The 24,628-nt window shown below is 40.8% G+C and overlaps 1 protein-coding gene and 1 long non-coding RNA gene across 3 annotated transcripts in view; both read right to left on the bottom strand.

The window, feature by feature from the left end:
* Positions 1-24,628, bottom strand: part of LOC101475253 (apoptosis-stimulating of p53 protein 2) — a 28,161-nt gene that overhangs the window by 1,256 nt on the left and 2,277 nt on the right. Inside the window, exons 3-19 of one of the 2 annotated variants that reach the window (XM_004551715.2) lie at positions 15,098-15,245; positions 14,036-14,149; positions 12,039-12,109; positions 11,316-11,417; positions 9,796-9,970; positions 9,418-9,599; positions 9,162-9,326; positions 7,466-7,513; positions 6,026-6,209; positions 3,831-3,953; positions 3,555-3,676; positions 3,019-3,427; positions 1,718-2,559; positions 867-1,004; positions 625-758; positions 324-490; positions 10-209 (exon numbers count right to left, since the gene is read on the bottom strand). In XM_004551715.2, coding sequence (XP_004551772.1) covers positions 10-209; positions 324-490; positions 625-758; positions 867-1,004; positions 1,718-2,559; positions 3,019-3,427; positions 3,555-3,676; positions 3,831-3,953; positions 6,026-6,209; positions 7,466-7,513; positions 9,162-9,326; positions 9,418-9,599; positions 9,796-9,970; positions 11,316-11,417; positions 12,039-12,109; positions 14,036-14,149; positions 15,098-15,245 — 3,324 coding nt within the window. The remainder of the gene's footprint in view (positions 1-9; positions 210-323; positions 491-624; positions 759-866; positions 1,005-1,717; positions 2,560-3,018; positions 3,428-3,554; positions 3,677-3,830; positions 3,954-6,025; positions 6,210-7,465; positions 7,514-9,161; positions 9,327-9,417; positions 9,600-9,795; positions 9,971-11,315; positions 11,418-12,038; positions 12,110-14,035; positions 14,150-15,097; positions 15,246-24,628) is intronic. The other variant, XM_004551716.2, reaches the window with a different exon arrangement.
* Positions 20,870-24,070, bottom strand: LOC143421790 (uncharacterized). Its single transcript, XR_013101368.1, has 2 exons — positions 23,502-24,070; positions 20,870-21,597 (listed from the first exon to the last, which is right to left on the bottom strand). It is a non-coding gene; the product is annotated as an uncharacterized LOC143421790 (long non-coding RNA).

Below are 24,628 nucleotides of genomic sequence, written 5' to 3'. Positions count from 1 at the left end.
ATAACTCACCCCTAAGAGGTTGCGGGGAATGTAACCCTCAGTGTCGCCCATGCGCGCCCACCACCACTCGATCTCATCTTCGTCCTCCCTGCGGACGATGGTCATGCAGTCTCCCTCGTGGAACGAGAGCTCATCAGGGTTTTCAGCAGAGTAGTCCCAAAGGGCGTAGACCACACCCCTGTTCATGATACCCATTTTTTCTTGCACGCCTGAGGAAAAATGAAGTTTTAAACACTGAGTTTTTGTTGAAAGAGGGAGGGGGGAAAAAACAACATTCACAAGACAGGAAACAATAATGGAGAGACAAAACAGCTTTTACTGACCATAGAGGAACTGAGAGCACTGGGTGTAGCCTTCTTCCATTTCTTCACATTTATCAGCTGCCGTTTGCATGTCGCTGTAAGTCATAGCAAACACTGCTGCTCCAGACTCCACCAAGAACTTGCACACTTGCACATTGTTGCAGGATGCAGCACAGTGAAGAGGTGTCCTATTTATTTTAATTGAAAAATTAAAGAAAAAAATGGAAAAACAAAGAGGAGAAAATGTGACACGTATTAGGAAAAAAGAAAAACAGTAAAGCAAAAATAAAATGAATGTGCTCAGCAGCGAGCATGAACTTACCAGCCGTCACTATCAGCGGCATTAACATTGACACCAAACTGAACCAGGAACTTTACGATCTCCGTATGGCCGGCACAGACAGCGTTGTGTAGAGCAGTGATGCCTTCATCATTGGGCTGACTTGGATCTTCCACCTGTGATTCAAAAACCACAAGAAGTGAAATACTAGTATAATACCAGAGCAGATTACCAGCAGGAGTGACAATATAATATATAACAAGCTTGTGGGAGAGATTTCTTACTTCGTAGATGATTCTCTGAACCAGATCAAACTCTCCCTCCAGAGAAGAGTCCAGCAGCAGAGCCAGTGGGTTGAACTTGACTCTCATGTTGTGCTCGATACGTTCAGAACCAGGCTTGCGCAGATTGGTCCTCTTTCCCTAAAGACACAACCATAATAGTGTATCACATACACATAAACGATCTTGAACAGCACAGAAAAAAAATATAAATCTCAGAGAGAGGAGACGTCCACTTGCTCTTGCCCTCAGTGTGGGCTTAAAGCAAATGAGGGACTTGTGCTTCCAGCGAGCTAATCCAGTTTATGAACGCAAGCTGAAAAAAACTAATTAATTCCTCCAATACCACGATTATGCAACCCGATATGGAAAAAAGGTTCTTTAGCTTTCAAATTGAGGTGACAAAAGGAGGGGACTGGGCTGGAAAATGGGTCATAACACTGATTTCTCAGTGTTACAACCTGCTACCTTAAGATCAAAACCGCTTAAGGAGTTAAGCAACAAGAAAAAGTAAACTGGTGTTTATTTTTAAGAGAATGTGTAAACTGCGCAAAGCGGGGTGGATATCGGCTTAAAGAGAGCAGAATGAAGCCCATTTTCTCCTGAAACAATAGCAGTACTTGATGGTGATTATTCAATTATATAACACCAGAGCAGGTCACTGGTGTTCAGCAGGGCCAAGTGTAACTCATGATGTGACCCTAACAAACATGTGAGAGGATTTACAAAATGCACGCAGCACAAATACAAACACAGGTAGTGTCTCCTGTGGACTGCAATGACTAGTTCTTCTTTCAAAAACAAACAGCTAACAGCCATGTTATAATTGAGATTCTACAGATTAAGATTCATACCGGTGGCAGAGTGACCTGTCCAGTGACCTCAGGTGCTTTCATGTTGAAGGTGTCCTCTCCAAAGCTGTCCTGCTCTGCTCCGCTGGGGTATGGAGGTGGTGGGTATGGGGGGAATTCTTCCAGGAAGCCTTCTGGAGGTGGAGGGGGCAAACTAGGTTCTGTGTCCTCCAGACCAGGAGGTGGTGGCGGTGGGAAAAGAGCATCATCTGGCCTTGGGGCTGGGTGGGATGGTGGAGGAGGGGGAATAATTTCCTCAGTCTCCAGGATGGCCGGTGGTGTGTAGGGCTGTTCAGTAAAGGCTGGGAGTGGAGTGTTGATACCTGTGGTCTGTGAGGGTTCCTGAGTTTGTCCTCTCTCTGATGGGTAGTTTTCGGTGCCAGTCGGAAGGCTTGGACCATGTGGTCCGGCTGATCCTTCCACCGCTTTCGCTGCTTCTCCAGTAAACGTGGGAGTGGTTGGTGTGTTCACAGTGGTCTCCATAGCTGCCAGGGTAGTTTTCTGATAAAGGAGTTTCTGAATGTTGGGCCCTGCCGGACCCTCTGGTTCAGTGATGGAGCTGCGTTTCTTCAAAGGCCGAGGGGCATTGTAGAGTTTCTTTCTCAGGGCTTCCAGGTCACCATCGCTCTGCCTGTAGGGGTTGGAAATGAAGGGAAGCAGCTTGGTAGGGCTGAGTGGCCGGGGGATGCGCTCTGTCTCTGGCTGCTGCCCCTCAGATGAGCTGGAGCCTGTGTTGTTGGTTCCATTGTTGTCAAGTTCAGTTTCTGGGGCTGGGGAGCGACGCTCTAAGTATGGATTCTCTGGATGTGGGGAGCCTCCACTGGAGATCAGTGGTTTACGATACACTACAAACAAAAAACGGGAAACAAGTGTTTAAGACAGCGAGAGAGAAAAAAAGAAGAAATTTTTTGGTGCATAGCTCTTTTTTGGACACATTTCACCACTTCTCTCCCTTCTACTTCTACTAACTTGATATTCAGAGGATGGAGCTTCTTTACAGCAGCCTTCACCATGTCACAGCATAATCATTATGCTTTCTATTATTAAGTTGCAATTCATAATAACAATGTATTTGATTATTTTTTGTATTTATTTTAATTCATTAATTACAACAAGTAGGGTTTTTTTTCCCGTTTCGTCTTCCTCATTAAATGAATGGGCTATATTATTTTACAGAGTTAGTGTGGAATACAAAAAGATTCTGAGGACAGATTCAGGACTTTGATAAACTTCCTTTTCAATTTTTATATATGAATCCATCTACATCAACTGTGTATGCAAAGATGCTTAATGTATATTCTTACCACTGACAAATCCGTTGGTGCGGTTTTGAGCCCTGTTGAGAGAACCCTGCACAACAGGCAGGAAAGGCTTTCCTGAACCCGACTGCTGTGTGTACATGGAGTAAATGGAGCTGGCAGCTACGATTTGCGGTTTACTCAGGTTGGCTTCTTTGGAGGAGGGGAGGTCTGAGGTGAAGGGCCGTACCGTGGCTGCAGGTGGAGTGTCCTGCTTGGAGGGTAGAGGGAGTGTCTGGCTCTGTGACGGTGGGTGAGGGCTGCGGCTCTGGGCGGTGTGGGGCTGCTGGCTGTGGGGCTTGGCTTTAGGGAAGGTGCCTGTGTTGAGGCCTGGTTTGCCATAGGGAACAATAACGGGGCCTTTCGGTTTGCTGGGGACAGGGGGAGGTACCTTGACTGGAGCTTTGGGAGCCGACTGATGGAAGTTGAGGAAAGAGAAAGATAGTAAATAAGCTAGGGTTTTTTCTACAGGTATTAACAAATCTTTCTAGTATTTTTTTTTCTCATGATGATATAAAAAGTGTGTTTTCATTCCCCCTCACCTGAGCATCCCTGACAAGGTCATCACTGCTCTGGTTTTTGCGGAGGGAGGTAGCCGGAGCCTCTGTTGGCTCAAACATGGAATATGGACGCACTTTCCTGTCCCTCTTCAATTCTGAATCATCTAGCCACAAAACAAACGGAGAAGATGATGAAGAAATTAGTTTCAACACAGTTTGAGGAAAAAAAAGAAAAGAAAAAAAAAATCTTGTTTTATAGGAACAGGAAGGGATTACACTTTATTTCTGCACGTGTGCAGTATGTGCCTGTGTCTTTACCTTGGTCTGTGTTAGAGCTGGAGTGAGAGTTCATTCGTGGCAGTGTTGAAGCAGAACCGTGACCATTGGTGTTGGGCTCTGGACCTGAAGAACTCCACTCTGCCAGTTTCCCTGGCTGAAGGCCTGGTGAGCCAGCAGAAGAGGACAGAGAAGATAAAGTATAAAATGAGATGCAATCGGTTTTTAAAGAAATAATGAACTAAAGCATCAACACAGAAATTCATTCATTATAAACACAAAGTTCATAGAGCTTTGTGTTGTGCAGTGTCATACATAACAAACCTTTTTTGAAAAACAACAGATTTTGTGGCATTTTGCATTGCTCTTCATTTGCTCATTTGCTTCCATGTCTGCGAAAATCTCTGGTCAGATTTCCACAAAAGCATGGAGGGGTATCTTACAACTAGCAAAAGTAGCAACACATAGCAAAACCATGACTTCCGTCACAGTTTCTACACACTTTAGTTAAATGGTCCATTAGAAGAAGGGCTGTACCAATACACCAACAGCCCCATATATTTTTCTAGACCAGTCCAGACCAGATTGGGTTGGTCACAGTCCACCCAGGATGTCAGTTCAAGTGAAGGTTATGTGTTTGTTCCAACTGACCCATTTAGAGCTGCAGAGAAAGAACTGAGGAGGAAACTCAACAAGCACGCTTTAACAAACAGCAGCAAAACAAGCAAACGGGATCAACGATCCAGCAAGAAAATGATAAAAAACTCGTTTTTGGTGAAGATAACAGTCATGAAAAATGAAAACATCTAAGCAAAGATATCGGGAAGCGCATATGTGCAGACACACACACACACACAACACAAGTGTGTACCTTTTCTTTTAGCCCGCAGCTCTTTCAGAGGCTTAAGCAAGAACATGGCTTCTGAGGAAGATGCATTCGAAAGACAAAAAAAACAAAAAACAAAGTAGCCTTAAAGCTCCAGATCTCCTCTGGTTCTAAACATGGTTTTGGATGGGCCCAGTCTGGGCCCCCCAAGGGGCCATGCAGACCACAGCACAACCCCCAGGAGCCTGCCTGTTACTGTGCACAACGTCCCTGATAGAGAGGAAATGGGAATGGGTGTATAGAAAGAGCAGATCCCTTCTCATCCCCGCCCATCCCTATCTCTCTTCTTTCCATACTGCAAATCAACTCAGCATGCAGAAATAATTGCATGCAACAACACAACAGACTGGAGAGATGCCTGTTCCGTTCACTTTTGGTATGTGAAATTGCTTTAAATAGCAAAACATGAGATGACGATTTCTTCTGTTGTTGTTTTGTAATGACTAATTTTGGTGTTGGATCATTCATTTTTAATAACCTGAAGCATACTGCTGGCACAAAGTCTTACTGACGGACCAGTTTTAGGATGAGAGAGTAACTCTCTCATCCCACAAGATAGAGATGAAGCGCATAAGAAGGAATTACAGTGTGGAGGATGGTAGAAAGAACAATATGTTGCTCTGGTCTCATTGGTTGGATCACACTTTCACTTCCATTACATAGAACATACCTTAGTGCTGTCCCCAGTTTACCATGTAACAAGATGTGAAACAGATTGATTTTAAAGCAGCACAGGAGCAACTACATTAGGGACAAATTTGCAGCCTTAATAAAATAAAGGTAAGTAGCATTGTTTGGAGTTTTAATTTCTTATGGTATAAATAATTTTCTGTATAGCTGTTTCTGAATCTATATTAAGAAAGGCATGCGAGACACACTTTGGCAAAACAAAAACTCAAACTACTTTACTCAAAACCTAAAAAAGTGTTTTATAAAAAAAAAAAAAACATCCCAAAAAAACAAAAGACTATGAAGCTCAGGCTAAGCCATGCTAGATCACAGCACAGCACCCAGGCAGTAACTAGCTACCTTCTGAGCTCAAAAAGACATCACAACCAGCAGGGGTCCCAGACTCCTTTGCTCCTGCTGTAAATGGTAAATGGTTAACGAACTGCTCTTTATACAGCACTTTTCTACTCCTTTACTGAAGAGTGAAAAGACTTTTACCTATCATCATGCTGAAATTAACAAAACGTATTTAACTGAAAAAAAAAAAAAAAAACAAAAAAAAAACAAGAAACATAATTTAGCTGGTGATGTAAAGATGACAGCCTGATATTTGAGTCAAAATCAGAAAAGGAAAAACTTTTAAGAGCAGCAACACTTCAGACTGCACAGTCTGGGTGCTCACCTGTCCCCACTTTGCTCTGTGGCTCGTGGGCTGGGAGGGTGGCAGTGCCGTCTGGGTAGGCAGGTTTTACAAGCAAATCGTGTCTCGCTGGGCCCCTCGGCATAGTGGACGACTGGATGTACGGACCGACCGCTGCCACACGAGACGGACCCGACTGCTGTCCGGCTTGGGCATCGGAGGGCAACTGTACAGTGAAAGGGTAGAGAAAGTAAAAAGAAGACTGGTTAGTGAGAGCAATTTAAAGAGCCTGTATTACAGTAAACCACAGAAAGGGATACAATATTTAGACAAATGAACATAAATGACAGAATGGTAATCAAAACTGTAAACTGCTGAACTGAGTCCACAGAAAACACGCTGACAACAATTTTGGAAAATGTAGTTTTCAAAAATGAAAGGCACCTAAGTCGATTACTTAAACAAATACACAGTGGATGAAAAAAATGGGAAACTTGAAAATTCTCCTATACAAGTTTTTTCTACTTGGTGGGTGAAAAGTTCACTTTAGCCTGTGCGTGGTGCCAGAGCAGGCCATGTTTTTATTCCTCCCCACTCAAAGATAGAAAAAAACAAAACAAACATGGATTAACTCTTGTGAGCAAGGAAGTGTTCAGCCTTTTTCAGAATGATCATTTGTTTTGTGAAGTTTACTCTCAAGAACCTTAGTGTGGGACCTTTGTATTTATGCCAGTTGGTGGTGTATAAACCGAAAGATGGCCAGACAAGGAGTCCAAGTGTGTAGGATTTGTCATATAGAAACAAATGTTGATAAATGCCACAAGAAGGCAAAAACCCAAGAATAGGTGCAGCAGAGCAGGTGTTATAATCTAGAACAAAAATGCTGGAATAACCGACTGACATCTCCAACCTTAGTGTCTTAAAACACTTTCATAGATATCCAGTTACTTTCTCAGCAATGGCTGTTAAGTTACTGCTGAACTACTATCTCACACACACACACACACACACACACACACACACACACACACACACACACACACACACACACACACACACACACACACACACACACACACACACACACACACACACACACACACACAAAAAACCAAACATTTTAAGATCTAATGACTCCAGAGCAGCGCAGCAGTCTCCTAAATGTTGTTGCTTTATTAAGTTAGGACAGCACCTTCAATATAAACACAGCAATTCATGCCTTTTTTTAAAAAATTATCCACATTTAGAAAACTGACTGATCAATGTTCACCTATAAGTTGGCACGAGTTCTTACAGCTCAACAAAAGCTGGTCCTATATCGTTTCCCTTTAAAAAAAAAGATCATTGTAGGTTTTATCCATCAAATGAATGGAGCAACAAAAGTTAAACAAATGCAAAAACTAACAAAGTCTGAAGCCAAATCACATTCAGTTTAGAAATCAAACAGGTACGTATGTATAGCTGCAATACTAGTTTAGTTACCTGAAGGTGTGTTTCTTTTGAAGCCCTCTCTTTACCAGGATAGCCATTCTTGAGAAAACAAAAGCACAAACATGCAACAGAAGTTCAAAATACCAAATAATCCCCCCTTTCCCCCCCTATCCAGTATTGGCCCTTTTCACTGTTTTCTGAAGTATGTGACTAAGATGGTGTGAGATGACTCTCAGCTGGCAGCTCTCAGACTACCTCTTGGTCAGTATGTTCAGACGTGTTTGCTGGGTGATGTTAGCCGGACGCTTGCTGTTTAGTAGGAGGAGAGAGCAGCTTGGATGGAGTGTGTCTTTGTGCTGGTGAGAAAAAGGCTCACTCATTATGATTCTAGGCAGGGTGTGGGTAAATCACCTCACGAGCCCCTATTCAAGCTTTCCTCTCAAACACACATGCACACATAAACACCTTTCTATGTACTGCTTCTCTTTTATTACATATGACATTAAATAAAGAGGCCAGAAGGCTATAAAGTAAGGCACGAGTTGCTCATTATCTAAACAATTAAAACAGATTTAAATTTCCTTCTAAAATGTATTATTTATGTTTTAACTTTTGATCTTCAACACTGTTTTGGCTGAGTAAATACTGCAAACCAAATACTCACGAGGCTGTATTTTGAATCTAAAAACACAGATAAAACATAACAACTGTATCAGCTTTTAATGAAAAATAATATTTGTCGTTAAAAGTTTGAGTTGTAATAGAAAGTTCGTGCTGGAAGCCAATAAAGCCCCGATTAGGAGAACATAATTAAATAAGTGCATAGAGGACAGATTACAGTGACTCATGTAATTGAGAAGGTGAAAGCACAATATCAACCAATCAGGATTTTTTTATTTATTTACTTTATTTATTCTGTCCACCCTGAGAGTTAACCTCAAGCAGTAAATATGGTAACTTTTCTTCTCACATTCTGTTTCATAAAAATCCCATGGCAACCTTCAAACATCTTTTAGAACGGGGTGGGGGGGGGGGAGTAGAAAGACACCAGAGACTGAGATCAGAACTGATACCTCAACACTAAACAGGATTACCACCACAGACTGCCTTAACTCAGCCTTCTGATTTTTAATGTGTGTTGAATCTTGCCATAAATGTTTGCATAAAAGACGGTTTAAAAAGGCAACTGAATTCTTCCACTTTTCATGTTTATAAGCCCCACCAGAAACAGATAGTATTCTTCACTGACATTCCTGCGTGTCTGTGATAGGAAGTCTGCACATACTATTCCTCTCTCATCTTCTGGCTTTGTTTCTGTCAAATGGGACTGAAAACACAACCGAGTGAAGGAGTGGGAGTGAAAAATCAAACTCAATTCCTTTATATGATCAGAACAACCTTCCTTTCCCACCAAGATCCAATATTGGAAAAAGACAGATAGGAACTGATTGCTCTAAGTGAGTGAGGAGGGGTGGGGGGGAGCGTCACTTGACCATCTCCAAACAGAGGAAAGAAAGTGTGAGAAGCTTGAGCTCAGAATGTCAGACGTAGAGATACAAACAGCTTTTTATCACAAGGCCACTAGGGGGAGTTCTGATCAAAAGCATTTCTACTAGTTAGTACCAGAAATTAAAATTAGTACCCTGAAAGATTGTCAGGGTGCCATATAACAATTAAAGCGATGTTTTTTTTGTTTTGTTTATTTGTTTGTTGTTGTTTTATGTAGTTTTGGTGCAATAATACTTACGGGCAAGTTCTCTTTCTGCTGCAGGGCTGCCTTCTTTTTCCACAGCCGGTCTCGGAGCTCACTGATCCGTTTGTCCATAGCAGCCACTTCCAGGTTGCGCTTGTTCAGACTTTCTCTCTGGTGCTGGAGCTTTGAGTTTTGATCCTGGTTGAGCTTGTTCCTCAGCTGACCAACCAGCACAAACACAAATCAAAAACTGTGCTAATTTTAAACAAGTAATATGTTTGGACTTGAATTTTCCTTTATTACTTCACACCTGTAGCTCTTTGTAGAGGCGGTCCAGCTCTGCAACTGAGCTCTGGTTGTCATGGAAGTTATCCATTTTGCCATTTTTGAGCAACTCCAGCTGCCGGTTGAGCTCCTCCACCTTGGACGCAGCCATCACTAGTTCTCTCTGCTTCTGCTGGAACAGGTTATTCATTTGCTCTATCTCCTCCACTGGAAAGGGAGAGGGATTGAGCGTGATGATGACAGAGGTAAGAAGAAAGAAAGCAAAGAGAGACAAACAATATAATGTTGACAGTCCGTCACAGAAATACAGCGCATCTTAATCCAAAATAAATTTCAAACTTTAATGGTTCACACCATACTCTTAGCAGGCATCCAGTCGTGAATTCAAAGTTAACGAACTCACCCAGTTTGCCATTGCTGAGACGTTTCTGTTCCACCTGACCCTTGAGGGCCCGGACCTTCTTGAGCCGAGCTTCCTGATTCTCAATGTTCTCTCTGAGGCGCTGGAGCTTCTCCTGCTCAGATGCCTGTTGCTGCTGACGCTGCTCTTGCTGCTTCAAGTAGCGCAGCCGCTGTTCCTAGAGACAAGAAAGAGCAAAGGGGAAGCAGAGCACTTGTTAAAAAAATATATAATTAAACAAACACATCCCTCCTCATGCATGACTGCACTATGTACAGTGCTTAAATGTTTGTGGGCTACACATATAAGGGCCACTGATAGAAGTTTTTCCTGGTTCATCTTCCTCTGAACAGACAATAGGTACATTTTTCCTTCTATGATGTTCGCACAATGCAATGCTACTGAAAATAAAATGAAGTCACTGATAACTGGCTTGCCTATAACCCTTGCTTTCAGTGCAAAATACTTCCTGCCACAAGTCCTTGGCTGTAATGAAAATCAGGAAGTAACTTGCTTTCCCTGGTAGCCTTGGGAAGCTATTCCCAGGTAGTTAAATAGCAGAAACAGATGCAACTGTGGAAAGTACTGAAAACAAATCAAGGGGGGGAGGGAGCTTGAGAGGGAGATAGTTTGCATTACTTCCACTGGATCCAGCAAAAAAAAAAAAAAAAAAAATCAAACAAATTCTGACTACAGAAAGCTTAAATGTTAGCAATGGTATTTAAAAATTGGTTGGTTTCAGAATCAATCATCGCTCTTCAGGTGTCACATGGTATATTGTAAACATGACAGAGCTCTCCCAGCAGGTTCCAAGATAAGCACATCCCAGCCACGGGTCAGGTGATGATGACGACAATGCCCCTTTATTTACTCCAAGCAATCAAGTATACATGTAATGCTTGTACTTGACTGCTTGGAAGTCACATTCCTGGACTTGTTATACTGTGCTGATGTATACACAGTGCTTGGAAGTGAATGCTTAAATGCCTAAAGGACCTAAACCACAGCCCTAGGAGCATATTTAAGGAAGTAAAAGAAGACACAAAGTTTTTAAAGTTACTATAAAACTGCATATACTGCGTGGGTGATTCAGAAGAACAAAAACATTTTAAAGTGCTTCCGCAAAACAACAAAACAACAAAAAAAAACATGGAAGGAATAAGCACTCAGTTAAGTATTTCACTATATCACACCTATTTTCTATCATATCTTTCTTCTTGTCAATCAATCCTGAGCAAAGTAAAAAACAAGTTTAGATATCAGATGTGTCCCGCAGAGTGAGAAGCCTGAGACAGTAAACTGTCTCAGGCTTCTCAAATGAAACTATGCCCACATCCACCCATGCCTTACCTGTCTATCACAAACTCTACATAAACATGCATTATATAAGTACAATAGAATGTACTCATTTAATATACTAAATGAACTCATTTTTAGTCCAGTACTGACTTCAATACTGTCTCCACTTAACTCCTTAATCTCTTATAGACACCCATCTCTTTCTACTGCACTTTTTTATGCACCTTGGAGGCAAGAAGTTGCTGTTGGGCTTCTATCTGCTGCTGCTGTCTGGCAGCCATCTCTTGTAGCTCAGCCAGCGTCATGTCCATCTGGGGCGTTGCCACCTGTGTAGAAAGAAAGAACAAAAAGAAACACATTCATGTTTTAAATATATATTCAAGCTGAAGGCATTTTTCCCATTATAAAAGTCTAAAATAAAATTACAACAGGAGGCCTAAAGTAAAAAATGCAAAACATATGCGGGGAGATTACTGAAACATCAGATGTAGTATCAGTTATACTCCTTAAAAGGGGGAGCAGTTTAAGCATTTGGGGGGGGGGGGGGGGGGGGGAGATTTCAGAATTCATTGTACAATATTTATTCCCCAAGGAGACATCCTCAGCGGAATAATCATTTTGCAGTCATATCCATGTTATGATGCACTGATTAATTTTGCAGAAAAACACTGCAGGGTGTGAGAACTGAAAGGAACTAATCAGTATCCCAGAGCACACAATTAACTTCAACTCGTCAAGTATAAAGAAATTACATTTTGGGAGAAGACTTTATGCCGATACTAAATGCATGACCCTTATTAGTAAAATTTAAAATAAAAAAAAAAAATAGACTTTGTTCCAAATTGACATGTTTCTAATTATTCACATCAGCTACCATTCAATGTGAATGAATGTAAAATAGTGTAAACCATTTCAACCACTTGTCAGAAAAAAAGTTAATAACTCACCCCATTCTCCATCCTTCTCTCTGGGGGACCCTTCACTCCATTTCTCTTTGAATCTGAGCCTCTTGATCCTCCTAAGTAATGAAAATAAGTGGAGATTTCGTCAGACATTTAAATTTAGACCACCTTAAAAGAAATGAAGGATCAACAAGAAAAAAAAAATGGCTGGAACGTCCTGTTGTCCTTTTGCCCTTCAGTGTCTCTGACAAACAGTCATACACATTTAGATTTATAGGTTTGTCTTGACATGCTATAGAGGAGGGTGTATACCAGCTGAAAAAATGAGAGGCTAGTGCTGAATTATTTTAACTTCTTTACCCCAGTGCTTTTTGTAACTTGTAAAAAATCTCTTGGGATTCAACCTCATCAATAATGACTTATTAGTGGGGTGGGTACACTACTGCATGTATATATGCTTGTCTAGGAAGATATAACCATATAGCCAACCGTTTTACTGGCATTTGGCATGCATGTCTGATAATCTGGGTCCTATCCCTAAAGTATTATCCCATGATGAAAGCCCATAATAGCTTTACTATATAGTCTAACTGCTAGCATACAGTATGCATGCTAGATACAAACTAATCGCTATAAACAGATGTCTGAAAATCAACAAATTTAACATTCAGTATTGTTAGTACAGGAAGCTTTATGTGGTTTAAAGAGGATTGACCAACCACGATTAGAGCTTCATGCAAGCCCATAGATCAAAGCCTCATGGGTTGCAGCTCCAGAAGCTAAATAACTGGTTTAATAGATGCTGGTTAATCGCTGATGGGAATGTAAGACACTGCTAAGCTCAAGAGTGACGCAAACTGTTATAGTCACAGCATTCAGACATTCACACAGTGATTAATTTTCCGTTAATTTTCCTCACTTCATTTAGATAGATCAAGTCAATGACAGAGCAGAAGTACACCCATGATTTTCTGGGGCATTTTGTTGCCTATGTGTCATTGACTATTGTCACATGGCACTGAATTTGGTGAAGCGTGACAACTCTTTTGAAGGTTTAGTTCTTTCGGCCTTCTTTTCTAAGGTTTAGTTCTTTGTCACTAACTACCGAGTCTGTGTGTTATAGTAAAATAGTATAGAAGAAAAGTAAGATTATTCATGTTTAGGGCAGTCTTCAAACTAATCATGTTTTTTTGCCCAGTAACTTGAGAATTTTGTCTGTGCCTGTTTGTTAATGATTGCATTTCATATTTATGCTATGCTGAAAGTAAAGGTCTATAAAAAGTATAATTAGTGTGGCTGCTTACTCAGACATGACACAGGCATAACATTAGATTAATGAAAAGAAGTTCAAATGTACTGGCAGTCCAATAGATTGGTGACATTCCATTTTATCCTCCGACATGCTCGGAGGATAAAAAGAGCATGCTCGAACAGTATCGGGGAAGTATAAACATTTAACTAACTGCAACCTGAGGGCAGGACAGAGTACATCCGTACTGCCGTAACTAATGTAAACACGGCAACAGGACTAAATAAACCCGCATAAAAATGCAGTAACTGAAAAATTTAATACAGAGCTGTGTTGCAAATAATGATCAGAGCTAAGCTCTCAGTGTGGGAAAACAACAGCGGGCTAAGATAACACAAAGGGAAAACAGTCACCTAATCCCTGGGCCAGACTCAAGCTGTGAGAGGTAAAAAGGGCTTAGTTATGCAAGTCGGGGTTGAGAGGATAGTCTATGAAAAAAATACTAGACTTTTCTGTGTTAATAAGAAAATTGAAAAGTAACAGACTTCTGATAGTGTGACTCGGACACTCTGATTCCAGCAAGGATGAAGGATCTGAGGGCTCCAAATATAAAGCCCTCTTCTGGATAAACGTTTGAAAAATACCATAGTGTTTATTGAGTGAATAGGGCATTATAAAGACAGCAGGCACCTCTGGAGACAGTGCTCACCCAATCATAACTCTTGTGTGTGAGCAGTATCAGACATTAAAGCCTCTTTTCACTATCTGTTGTGTATTGCAAACAGTTGCTTACCTGATTCCCTGCTAGGAGCTCTGTTGTGACGCAGAAAGAAGCGCACCTCTGATCTGTGCTGTCCCAATCGTTGGAGCACATCCAGCATCCTCTCCCCATCACCTACAGGTCTCTCTGCAAGTCGAAATAAAACATTTTAGCCCAAGTTTTCATAATATTTCACTTGGATTGGCTAAAACACGAATGCATGTCAAGTTTGCACATGCCATTTACTCAGTGAATCCAGTCTAACCCAAATTGAAGGATGATTCATTTTGTCAACACAGTTTGCATGCCATTGATCTATCTAAGCAATGACTTCAGGGGAAACAACTATAACGTGCTGTCAATTATGCCTCTTGGCACTGAGCTCATCAGCTGTTCTTCAGACATTGTCTTTGAGCATTTCATTACACAGATGAGCTGACACATTATGCTTAAGTAGAGGTGAGTGAAACTGATCTTTTAATAATGGTAGAAATGCAAAATGAAGCAGTTAAGTAAAATATTATAAATATAATTTATAACTTTACATCTAATTTGGATGCAAAATGTCACTGCTGTGTTTTCAAGGAGATTCAAAAGTGGCCTGTGGTGAATGGGTGCAAAATGAGACAATCTCTTCAGTATTCATCAATCTCCTTTCAGACCACTCCTGGAAGTACTCAAACACAATAATTGGCACTTTTTCACTACTATGGCAGTATCACCATGGAAACGGCTATGAAGCCTGGCTCCTTGAGTTCTGATGTTGTATACTCTTTGACTCTTAGAAACGGTGAAAATGAGGCAGGCATGAAATCTCAACGTCACTCCTCACCTCCCACCTGAGAGATGTAAGAAATGTTTAGGCGCTTGTGTTTGATGCAGAGATTAGGGCTCTACGCTATTTGCATGGTAGATTCAAAAGAGACAAACACTTTAAAAACTGCCAAGCAGATGACTACAAAGCTAATCACAAACCACAAAGTGGTCAACATGAGAAAAAGCACTTTTTGTCTAAATAAAATAAGAACTAATGTGTCCACACACCGACTCCTGTTCCTTCAGATACTCCACAAACAAAAGAGCACTGTCACTCACCAGATCCACGCCACATCTCAGATAGGTGGCAGTCCGTTTCCCCCGGCTCTTTGCACAAGTCCACCACATCCCGGCACAGCGTCTCCGGAGTAACAGGAACCTCAGTAAAATGCTGGTCATTGTTACTGAGGTATACAGTCAGGAACATCTGGAACAGCAGGCGAGAGAAGCAGATAACCCAGTAGATTAGATAGAGCTAATTAAGATCACAAGCGAGAGGATCCTGTTAGAGTTAGTAGAAGTAAGGTAAACATAAAAGTTCTCTGGAATTGGTGTCCAATTTCCTCTTGGTTCATTGTTTGTATAGACTGTATAATATGTGCGCTTCACTGATAGCAGATCTGCTTCCCAGGTCTCATACCTCTGTGTCAACAGAAAAACCAGAGGCCAGATCTTGAAATTCCATTTCACTCACCAACTAGTGCTGTCACCACTGTGAGAGATCCCTCCATCCCAATGTAAACACACTAAAAAACCCCGTCAAGCACTCTGAATGAGCAAACCGCTAGGTTCTTATGCAAGTGTGTGACTGACAGCTGCTCAAGGCTGGTTTATATCAATCTACACAGAAATGGGCAATCTCAATGAAGCAGTTTGTAATAAATTGGAATTTGTATGCCTCCAGCTACTGCAGAAAATAAACACACTGACACTGAGCAGAAAATTGAGCTGTCTATCAGCAAGGATCCAAATGCAGACAGTCACCTACAACCTTTTAAAATAAACTCTAAAAATCAATACTTATATGGGATATTACTCATCTTTATAGCTATAATAGGCAACAATTGTCAAAACAATTAAAGTAAGAAGGGCTGAGTCAAACAAAAGCCTTCACAGATGATTTAAAAAATATGCATCTGAAATGTCTGTGATATTCCAAAATCTATATAATCGCTGACAGGAAACACAAACATCAAAAGTCAGTGTACGAGTATCATACATTCATAAAAAGATAAGCGCTAAGAAGCTTAAGGCTCGTAATGGAATATGCCCCCAATCTGTAATATGAGCACATAAGAGGAGTTGATAAGGCAGCAATAAAACCAATTTTCTAAGGTGTCTTAGGATATTGCATGCCTTGAATATACTGAACTGTTTTGTTTCAAACCCAGGTTTTTGCACAGTGTCATGCCTTCACAGTGACTTCAGACAGAGTATCCTGAAAAGCGTGTAACTGTAAAAGCGGTATTATTTTAAATGCCCAGAACCTCCAGGTTACACTGCCAGGTTTTTGTACTCCGAGTTGCTGTGAATAGCCATGCCTACGGGGGCTACGGTGGGAACATGAGGTCAGCTAGGTCACAGGCACAAAAAACTTGAAGGGGGTAATCATGCAGAGCAGCTGGTGCAGAAACAAAAGTATTTGGGTTGCTTTTTAGCTGTGGTGTGTACTGCGCCAAAGAGCAACAGCCTTAGGATAAGGGGCTTTATTCCCCTTTTCTTCCTCAAATGAAGCTTACTAAGTGAGTGGGCAGGTGAAACGCTCCCTCTGAAGATCTCCTAAGCAACATCTACAACCAGAGGTTTGTTTTATCACACAGAAGGTGGAATTAACGGGCACTGGCCTGAGTCAGAGGACCTGACTCAACTGCCAGAATCAATGGGGATGCAAATGAAAGATTCTCATGAATAGAGCAAATCAGCTGTGAGTCATGCCTGTCAGTAATGTAGAGAAGAGAAAGCTGTAAACAGAAAGTTGTGTTTCTAACCAAAGACCACCCTCTGTGGCAGAACACTACCCTGGAAAGTAAAACTAAAATGGGGGCTTTTTGTGTCTGTTAATTAGAATAGTTTAAACATTCATGCTAAAACAATTAAAATCACTCATATAGTCTGCCTTCATCAAATTATTTCAAAAAACAATTCGTAGATCTTTCAGAATGAGACGGTGACATCATGAAAACTTCCCAGAAATCCAAAGTGCTAAAGTGAACCTATTAATATTTGGAGAGTGAAAGAGAGCACTGACAGATAGTAGGAAAAGAAAGAACCACAGATGGGAAGAGAATATAATCTCGGGCGCTGGCAACGCCCCCACTAAAATCCAGTTTGCTGCAGCACTAAAGTTGATGATCCAAGACCACCAGTATTCACTTCAACTATCCATCTAGATGACTTAGCACTTTGCAGGTGACCTTCATCCACCTAAAGCATGTGGTCACTGCTTATTCGCTATGATATAGCACACATGGTACAAAAGCTGTATAAACTACAAATACAAATACAAAAATCTATGAGACCAATTTTCATATTGTTTTGGAAACTTTGAAACATTCAAAATGACGTGTGGAAACACATTCCCTTTAATTCGTTTTTTGTCTTTGATCCTTGCAAACCTTTTAAGGTCTCAAAATGATAGGTCTTGTAGACTTTTCATTACAAACAAAGCAGTGCATGCAAGGTAAATTACAGGAATTTATTTTATGTGCTGCAGTAAATATCAGAAAAGTGTTTTCATCTTTATAATTTATGGTCTACTCAACAATAAGCAACTACACCGCAGACCCTCTTCAAGTTTTAAGAAACGTACCTACTCAGACAGGCAAGATTACCATAAGTAGGTGTTTGACTCAGCCAAACAAATTGAGTGTTCATTAAATATTCATTGATACAGCAGCAAGTAAAATTAGGTAGCTCAGTAACAGCCCGATAGGTACAATGCAAAATAGACAAACAGTAGCTCAACAGCCTACCAGAAAATACTGCTTTGTGTAGCTTTATATAGTTCGAAGGGAGCTGGCAATATCATGATTTTATGTGACAATGTTTGACAGAAATATGCTCCACTTGCTTTCTATTAGGTATGGAGAGGATGACAGAAGCAATTGCTGAATTGCACTTCCCTTCCTATTTTATTTTAGAGAGCCCTGGGGAAGGAGAAGGGACAAGCTGCCTCGGCTGCTGTGGCTCACTATTATAGCAAAAGATTTCCATTTCCATCATAGCATCAGCTAAGTCAAACCTGTCTCCCAGGGTTTTGAGGGTGATGTGGCAGCTCAGAATAGCAAACGGACAATTATAGCCAATGCAAAGAAATATGGCCATAATACTGCTGTCTACACTGTAGATACCCTCAAAGCGGGGCAGCTATATGGTTAGGTCATTTTATCGCAGGGATTACGCTAATCCGCTGTATAAAAATATAGCCTTTTAACAGCCTGCTGGCTCAGGGGACAATAATAAGCTGAAACATGCTAGCTTGCAGCTAGGCTATGGCCATTATGTCTTACTATATTATAGGATCATGTTTTTTTCTTGGAGGTTGAACAGTGGCCTGCAGTGAATAGGTGCAAAACAGTCTGACCATGTATTCTCCAAAAAAAAAAAAAAAAAAAATTAAAAAATAATAATAAACTGCCACAATTTTAAGAGTCGGCGTAGGATCCTTTGTTCAAGATGCAATAACACTGACAAGACTGTGTCTCTCTCTGACATGAAAGGCTGTAACATCAAAACCTCAGACAAAAGACACTGCAAGAGGAAGACATCTAAGAGTAGGAGAGTGACTGCAGCTGGCAATACTTGAGCTAAAAGGTTCAGAAAGACAGAGGGGAAAAAACTATCAAAGATATGCTATCCTGGGTTATTTCACTGAAAGTGGCTTCTTTGTCTGCGATTCTCCTATATCCAAGTTAAATGAGCTCCAGTCCCTTTAGGGCGGTGGAGGACAATTCTGTCAAATTCTGTGTACTGAACAGACAAACTATGAAGTTTAAAAAATAAATGCTGATTTTCTTTGCCTTTTGCAGCGTGATTTGGATCCTTAAAGCAGATGCCACCGGCTGCAGACCTGAACAAGCTTTTCAAGCCTCTCCAGTTCAGACAGGGCACTGTGAGATGACTTGAGTTTAAATATCAGCACTCTACCTGTAGCCAATTGCACAAAGGAATGTTCTGTGTGTGTGTGTGTGTGTGTGTGTGTGTGTGTGTGTGTGTGTGTGTGTGTGTGTGTGTGTGTGTGTGTGTGAGAGAGAGAGAGAGAGAGATTGTGGCACTCCCACTGATTGTTAAGATAAGGTTCATGCAACAGAGAGAACAGTTTACAGGCATTTTGTCTCTTGATGTTCAATGTGTTAGGTTAGGACGGGTCAAAGGAAAATGAAGTTAGAAAAATACTCCTTAGATAATTTGACTCCTAAAAGCATATCATTCTTCATGTCCCACCTTGAAAATCCACTCTCTCCATCTGAGGGTCAATCCTCCTGCAAGAGTCTCTTAAGGTAATTGTCCAGATGCAGTTGTTCACATATTGAGTTAAGAGTGATCAAAACTGCATGCCGCTGCAGTTTCCAATTTCCGGGAATAACACACGAGATTGTACTATAATTCAATGACTCTGCAATATAACAATTACTACCAAATAAAAGTCAGTCCTGTCACAGAGAATTCATTATATAATTAGCTTCCAATAGACAAGTACAGAAAACGCAGTATCTCATGTACTGTCAATGCAAAGAGTAGCATATAACCAAAGTTAAATTCCCACACCCATCCCCTGATGACTATTAATGGGTGAAGTATTAAAAGGACCTATTAATACTTTCCTTGCTCGTGTATTTTAACTGTCACACTTATAGAAATCCAAATTAAACATAGCAAGTATACAAGAAGGTCATTGTTTAAATAAGTAATCCCAGAGTCAAAAGCTGTTTCTGTTTCAACTAGGTCAGTTTTGTTACTGCTTGGTTCTACAGGGTGTCACTGAAATTGGATATCCCTAATATGGTCATCTTGGACACACAGCATTTCCTTAAACAGCAGCCCTACCCACCTGCTGGTCAAGCGTTCTGTTTGAGAGGAGGAGCCAATCAGAGAAAAAAAAAAGTTTCAGACAGAAGCTGCAGAAGGGCCCAGTATAAAAAATGAAGCCATTATTCTGAATTGCTCCTCATATAAAGATACTCTAGTAGAGTCAAGAATGTTTCTTCTCTCTGTTAGCCCTGCAGACAAGCGACCTGTCTGGGGTGTAACCCCCATCTCTCGTGCAATGGAGGAAGAAAATGGATGGATGAAAACGTGCATAGCGTCTCCACTTCCAGATTGTTTACTTTTCAAAAATCAATATTTTGTTTACATCAGCACAACTAAAAACCAACAGAAACACTGGACATAGTTAGCCTTCGGATAGGGCTAGGTGAAAAAAGATAAAGACAGTTTTCACAAAGTAAATTTTCCTTGATAGAAAAACGAGACGCGGTCAATATAAAGTCAATAGAATTCATTCCATCCACGTTTTGGCACGAAAGGCCAATGGCAATGACAATAGTGCTGTGCTGAACCAATCTGACGGCTGGAACAGAGTTAGAAAAACATCAGGATTGGTTGGCCCTCAGTGTTGGAGGAACAGTTGACAGTAGTATATGTGCTAAGGACTCATCCAGGCTGGAGAAACTGATCAGGAGGGCTAGCTCTGTGGTCGGCATGAAGCTGGACACTCTGGTGACAGTGGCAGAGAAAAGGACATTAAAGAAACTGATGGACATTATGGACAATGCCAGGCATCCTCTGCACACGGCCATTAACAACCAGAAGAGTCTGTTCAGTGATAGGTTGCTTCTCCCAAAGACAAGAACTAACAGACTTAAAAACTCCTTTGTCCCACACGCCATCAGACTGTTTAACTCCTCTCTGGAGGGGAGAGGGAGGGGAAACAGGAGGACAAAGGAGGGGGGAACAACTAAGCTGTAGTGCCTCTTCACCTCACTGTACAATACCTTTTGTGCAATACTTTTGTAAATAGTCAACGGTGCAATAGACTCAATACTTGAAATGTGCAATTCACTTGTATTTTTATTTTTATTCCTATTTATTCTATTTATCCCCTTCGTATATTTTATTTATATTGTCTCTGTATTTATATATATGTGTGTGTGTGTATAACTCTGTAACTTCTGTCGGTGCTGTGCTTTTTTGGAAATCGAATTTCCCAGAGGAACCCACCCGAGGGATTAATAAAGTTCTATCTAATCTAATCTAATCTAATCTAACATTTCTCTCAGAGAACTGTTAGCACATCCCTTTCCAGTTGTACACAGAGCTGAACAGCTGCGTCATACTTTAGTACATCAGATTTGTTATCAAGATTTGTTATGAAAAAAAATCATGTATAAGACTTGATTTCATATGGATGAAATCAGTAAATAAATAAGATACACTGCCCGACAGGTTAAAAAAATATATTAAGACGCAATACCAGTTCCTTATAAACATATGGAACATGTAACACAATGCCTTAGGGGAAATGGAGTGGCTGGGAAAGTGGATAGTATGATAGCAGCAGAGGATAACAGAAGCCATATCTTCAAGTATGCCCGAGGGCACTTCACCTAAGGGGTGCTGGACCTTCTGTCCACACACACTTTCAATTACAGATATTGCTGTAGTAAGCGAATGAGTCAACTAAGTCTTGTTGACGGAGTCACCTCTGAATCTAATTAGCAAAGGTTTGTAAGACACTGCAGCAGCATCTTCCTGTGTGTGCGTGCCTTAGTTCTCTCTGCCTGACACAGTTCCAGATTAGCAGTTCTTCAAAAAGGCGAGGCAGCATAAAACTCTATGAAACTGAAACAGCTCTATGCATTATATCTCTTCATCTCGTGTTCCCTCTCCCTCATTTTCTGTGTTGCATTAGAGGGATGAGGTGGCACGGGAGAAAAGGTCAGGGGTAACAAACAGCAAAAAGCACAGTAGTCTTATTCAGCTGCAACATTCGGGGGGGAGCAGCTTTTACAGTACATGAAGCTGCAGAAAGCTTCCATCACAAAAGCCTCTTCTCTATGTCTGCACTGCAGTACTTAGCCTATCACTTCATAATCTGCGGTCTTGCAATGCTCTTCTATTTTTGGTCTACGTGATGAGAGAGTTCCTACTTTCGGCTTATCTGGGAGATAAGGGAAATGGGAGTCAAAATTAAGCAGAAAGGAAAGGATGCATCCTTTTTTTCCCCCTTTTCCAATGCCTCATGACTCTTGGATGAAGATGTTCCGAGAACTAGTCACAGCCTGAAAGTTATTATAGAAAATACAGATACTTAAAATATGAAGAGTGCAACAAAAACTGAATAAAAATGCCCACTGTGTGGGATTTAACTGCAAGAAAACTTACCCTTTATTAACTCTTATTTTATGCAAAAAACAAATGCGATTCAAAATGTAGCAGTGAATGATGCCTTTGTGACCTTTAATCAGTCATATGTAAAAATGAAACCTTGGTGAAGCAGCAGAGTGAATGACTGTAGTCTTACCAGTACAGAAGACCTTTGCTACTAGAGGAACTTTTCAGGACTAAATTATACAATTTGTTTCCACCAAAAAGTCCCTGCAGCAACGGAAATAACGGAGAGCTTTGTGTCATCAGCTATTTTGCCCATCAACACTTGAAGTTGTTGTACGTTCTCTGGTCAACACTTGACTACTTTAACAAAGTAGATGACTAGCAGGAATTTGGCAACTAGAGACCAAAGAGCATCTCTTGTATTCATCAACTTCAAGCAGTGATAGACCAAAAAGCCAGTGGATGATTCCCGAGCTAAACTTTTGTTCAATTTTGAGAGCAAAGAATACCAGTGATTGATATATGATGGGGTGGTAAATACATTATATAGGGGGTATCTACATAGCAACCAACCGTCAGGGACAATTGCATGACAAATAGCTTCCTGTGTAGACTGCCCTTAAAGCTGGATCCACCCAATCTGGGTTGTCACCATTTTTTTTTCTCCACCCATTGCTCCTTGAAGTTACTGAATGTCACTGATTATCTACAGTCTTAGCTTCGCTGCTAGTCTCTTCCCGTGTTAAGTAAATGCAATGTGAAAACTGACCAAAACTTCTAGTTTAAATCTTTTGTTCCTTCACACATGTCATAACTACCATTATCAATAAATCTATGTACCGTACTGGTGATAAAGCAAAATGAATGTTTGCCATCAAACAAAAAACATCCTGTGTCAAAAAAAGAACTGCATCCTGTTTATTCATTTCCCTTATCATTGAGATAGGGGTCAGCTATATTAACGATTTATACAAAAGGACATTTTGCTTCCTGACGTTACCTATACCCCACAGGACCTCCCTGTTCATTCAGCAGCTCAACATTAGTTAGAGAACTGTCTAATGTGAAAGTGAGTTCTACTGAAATTTTGCACCACTTTAATGTACATTTATCCTTTTCAAATGGATCATTCCCAGTGAGCGACTTTGTATTCAATTACTGTAATCTGACACCAGCTCAGGTGATTCCTCTCAGAAACCAGGTGAATGTAGAGTTGTTGTTGAGGCACTGGTGCACAGCACAATCTAACAGTATGCATTCAAGAAGATTATTCAGCTTCTCTATAAGACCTGTGGTTGTAAACAACATGGTCACCAGAGCATTCAACCATTCACAAGAACTTCCTCTTCACCTTAGAAATTATTTTGTGCACTCCTTTGATGAAAAAACAAAATATTACAGGCCTACTGTGTTTTTACACAACTGTTCTCAGCTAACAAAGGTCTTCCTATCAATCTTCTTCTTAAGGATAAAGTCAAAACATGAACATCCTTGTCTATCACATGTGACTATCTGCTTATGTAACCAACACAACTCTCCCACAGAGTAAACACAAAGCCTGTGGCACTCAAAGAGAAAGCCTGCTCAGGTTTCTGTTGACACATACAGCAAAATCAGGCTTCCCACAGCATTAGCTCACTTTTCCACCATCAAAGCACCACCATAAAGTCTAGGCACACTGAGATTTGATGATGTGGAACCAAGACACGGTACAAATGTGAGCAGTGAAAGAATGAAAAACTAAATAATGTAAGCCAGGTGCACAAAATTGTATCTGTTTGAAAATCTACACACCGAAGCAACATGCATCATGGGAGAGGAATGAGGAAGTGTTTGGTATGTGAAGCGAAAACACAAAACACAAAAAACCCACAAAAAACCCACAACAAAACAAACAAAATGTATTCTTCCAGCTTGGTTTCTGTTATTTTATGTTGTCAATAGAGTATAATTAATCTTGTCAAAAAGTGGACAAAGAGAAAATATGGGCTAATAAACCAGCAGAGAATTCAAGCCTAAATGTGACATTAATTCATGTGTGCAGAACAAAGGCTGGTTTCAGGAGAGATAAAGTAAATCAGGAGTAAATGAGTTATTCCATGCCACGGTTTAATTAATGGTGAACATCACTTATCAGGGTATTGGCACAGCACAGGCAAACACACACAATGTACCCACCACAGCACACTGCTAAAGAGTCCCTGCAGCCCATTGTGCTCAGGAAACAGTGACCCCCTATTTACCATCCCAGCAAGCAATTACGACACTCCATTCTCACTACCCCACAAGCCCCTAGCCTGCACGAGCAGGGTCATGGGCTATTGGTGTAATTTATAAAACAATACCTCACATCAGACACATCTACATAAAGACCAGTTTGTGTTTATCAGCGAGCAGCAGGAGCCGTATCCTATTTACAGCAAAAGGACATAGAAAGATATCCTCAGGTGACAGAGATGGAGCAAACGGGGTAATTAT

Source organism: Maylandia zebra, linkage group LG13, assembly GCF_041146795.1.
Source record: "Maylandia zebra isolate NMK-2024a linkage group LG13, Mzebra_GT3a, whole genome shotgun sequence".
Taxonomy (NCBI): Eukaryota; Metazoa; Chordata; class Actinopteri; order Cichliformes; family Cichlidae; genus Maylandia; species Maylandia zebra.
The sequence above is the reverse complement of the archived record's forward strand: the minus strand, read 5'-3'. Positions and strand labels throughout refer to the sequence as shown.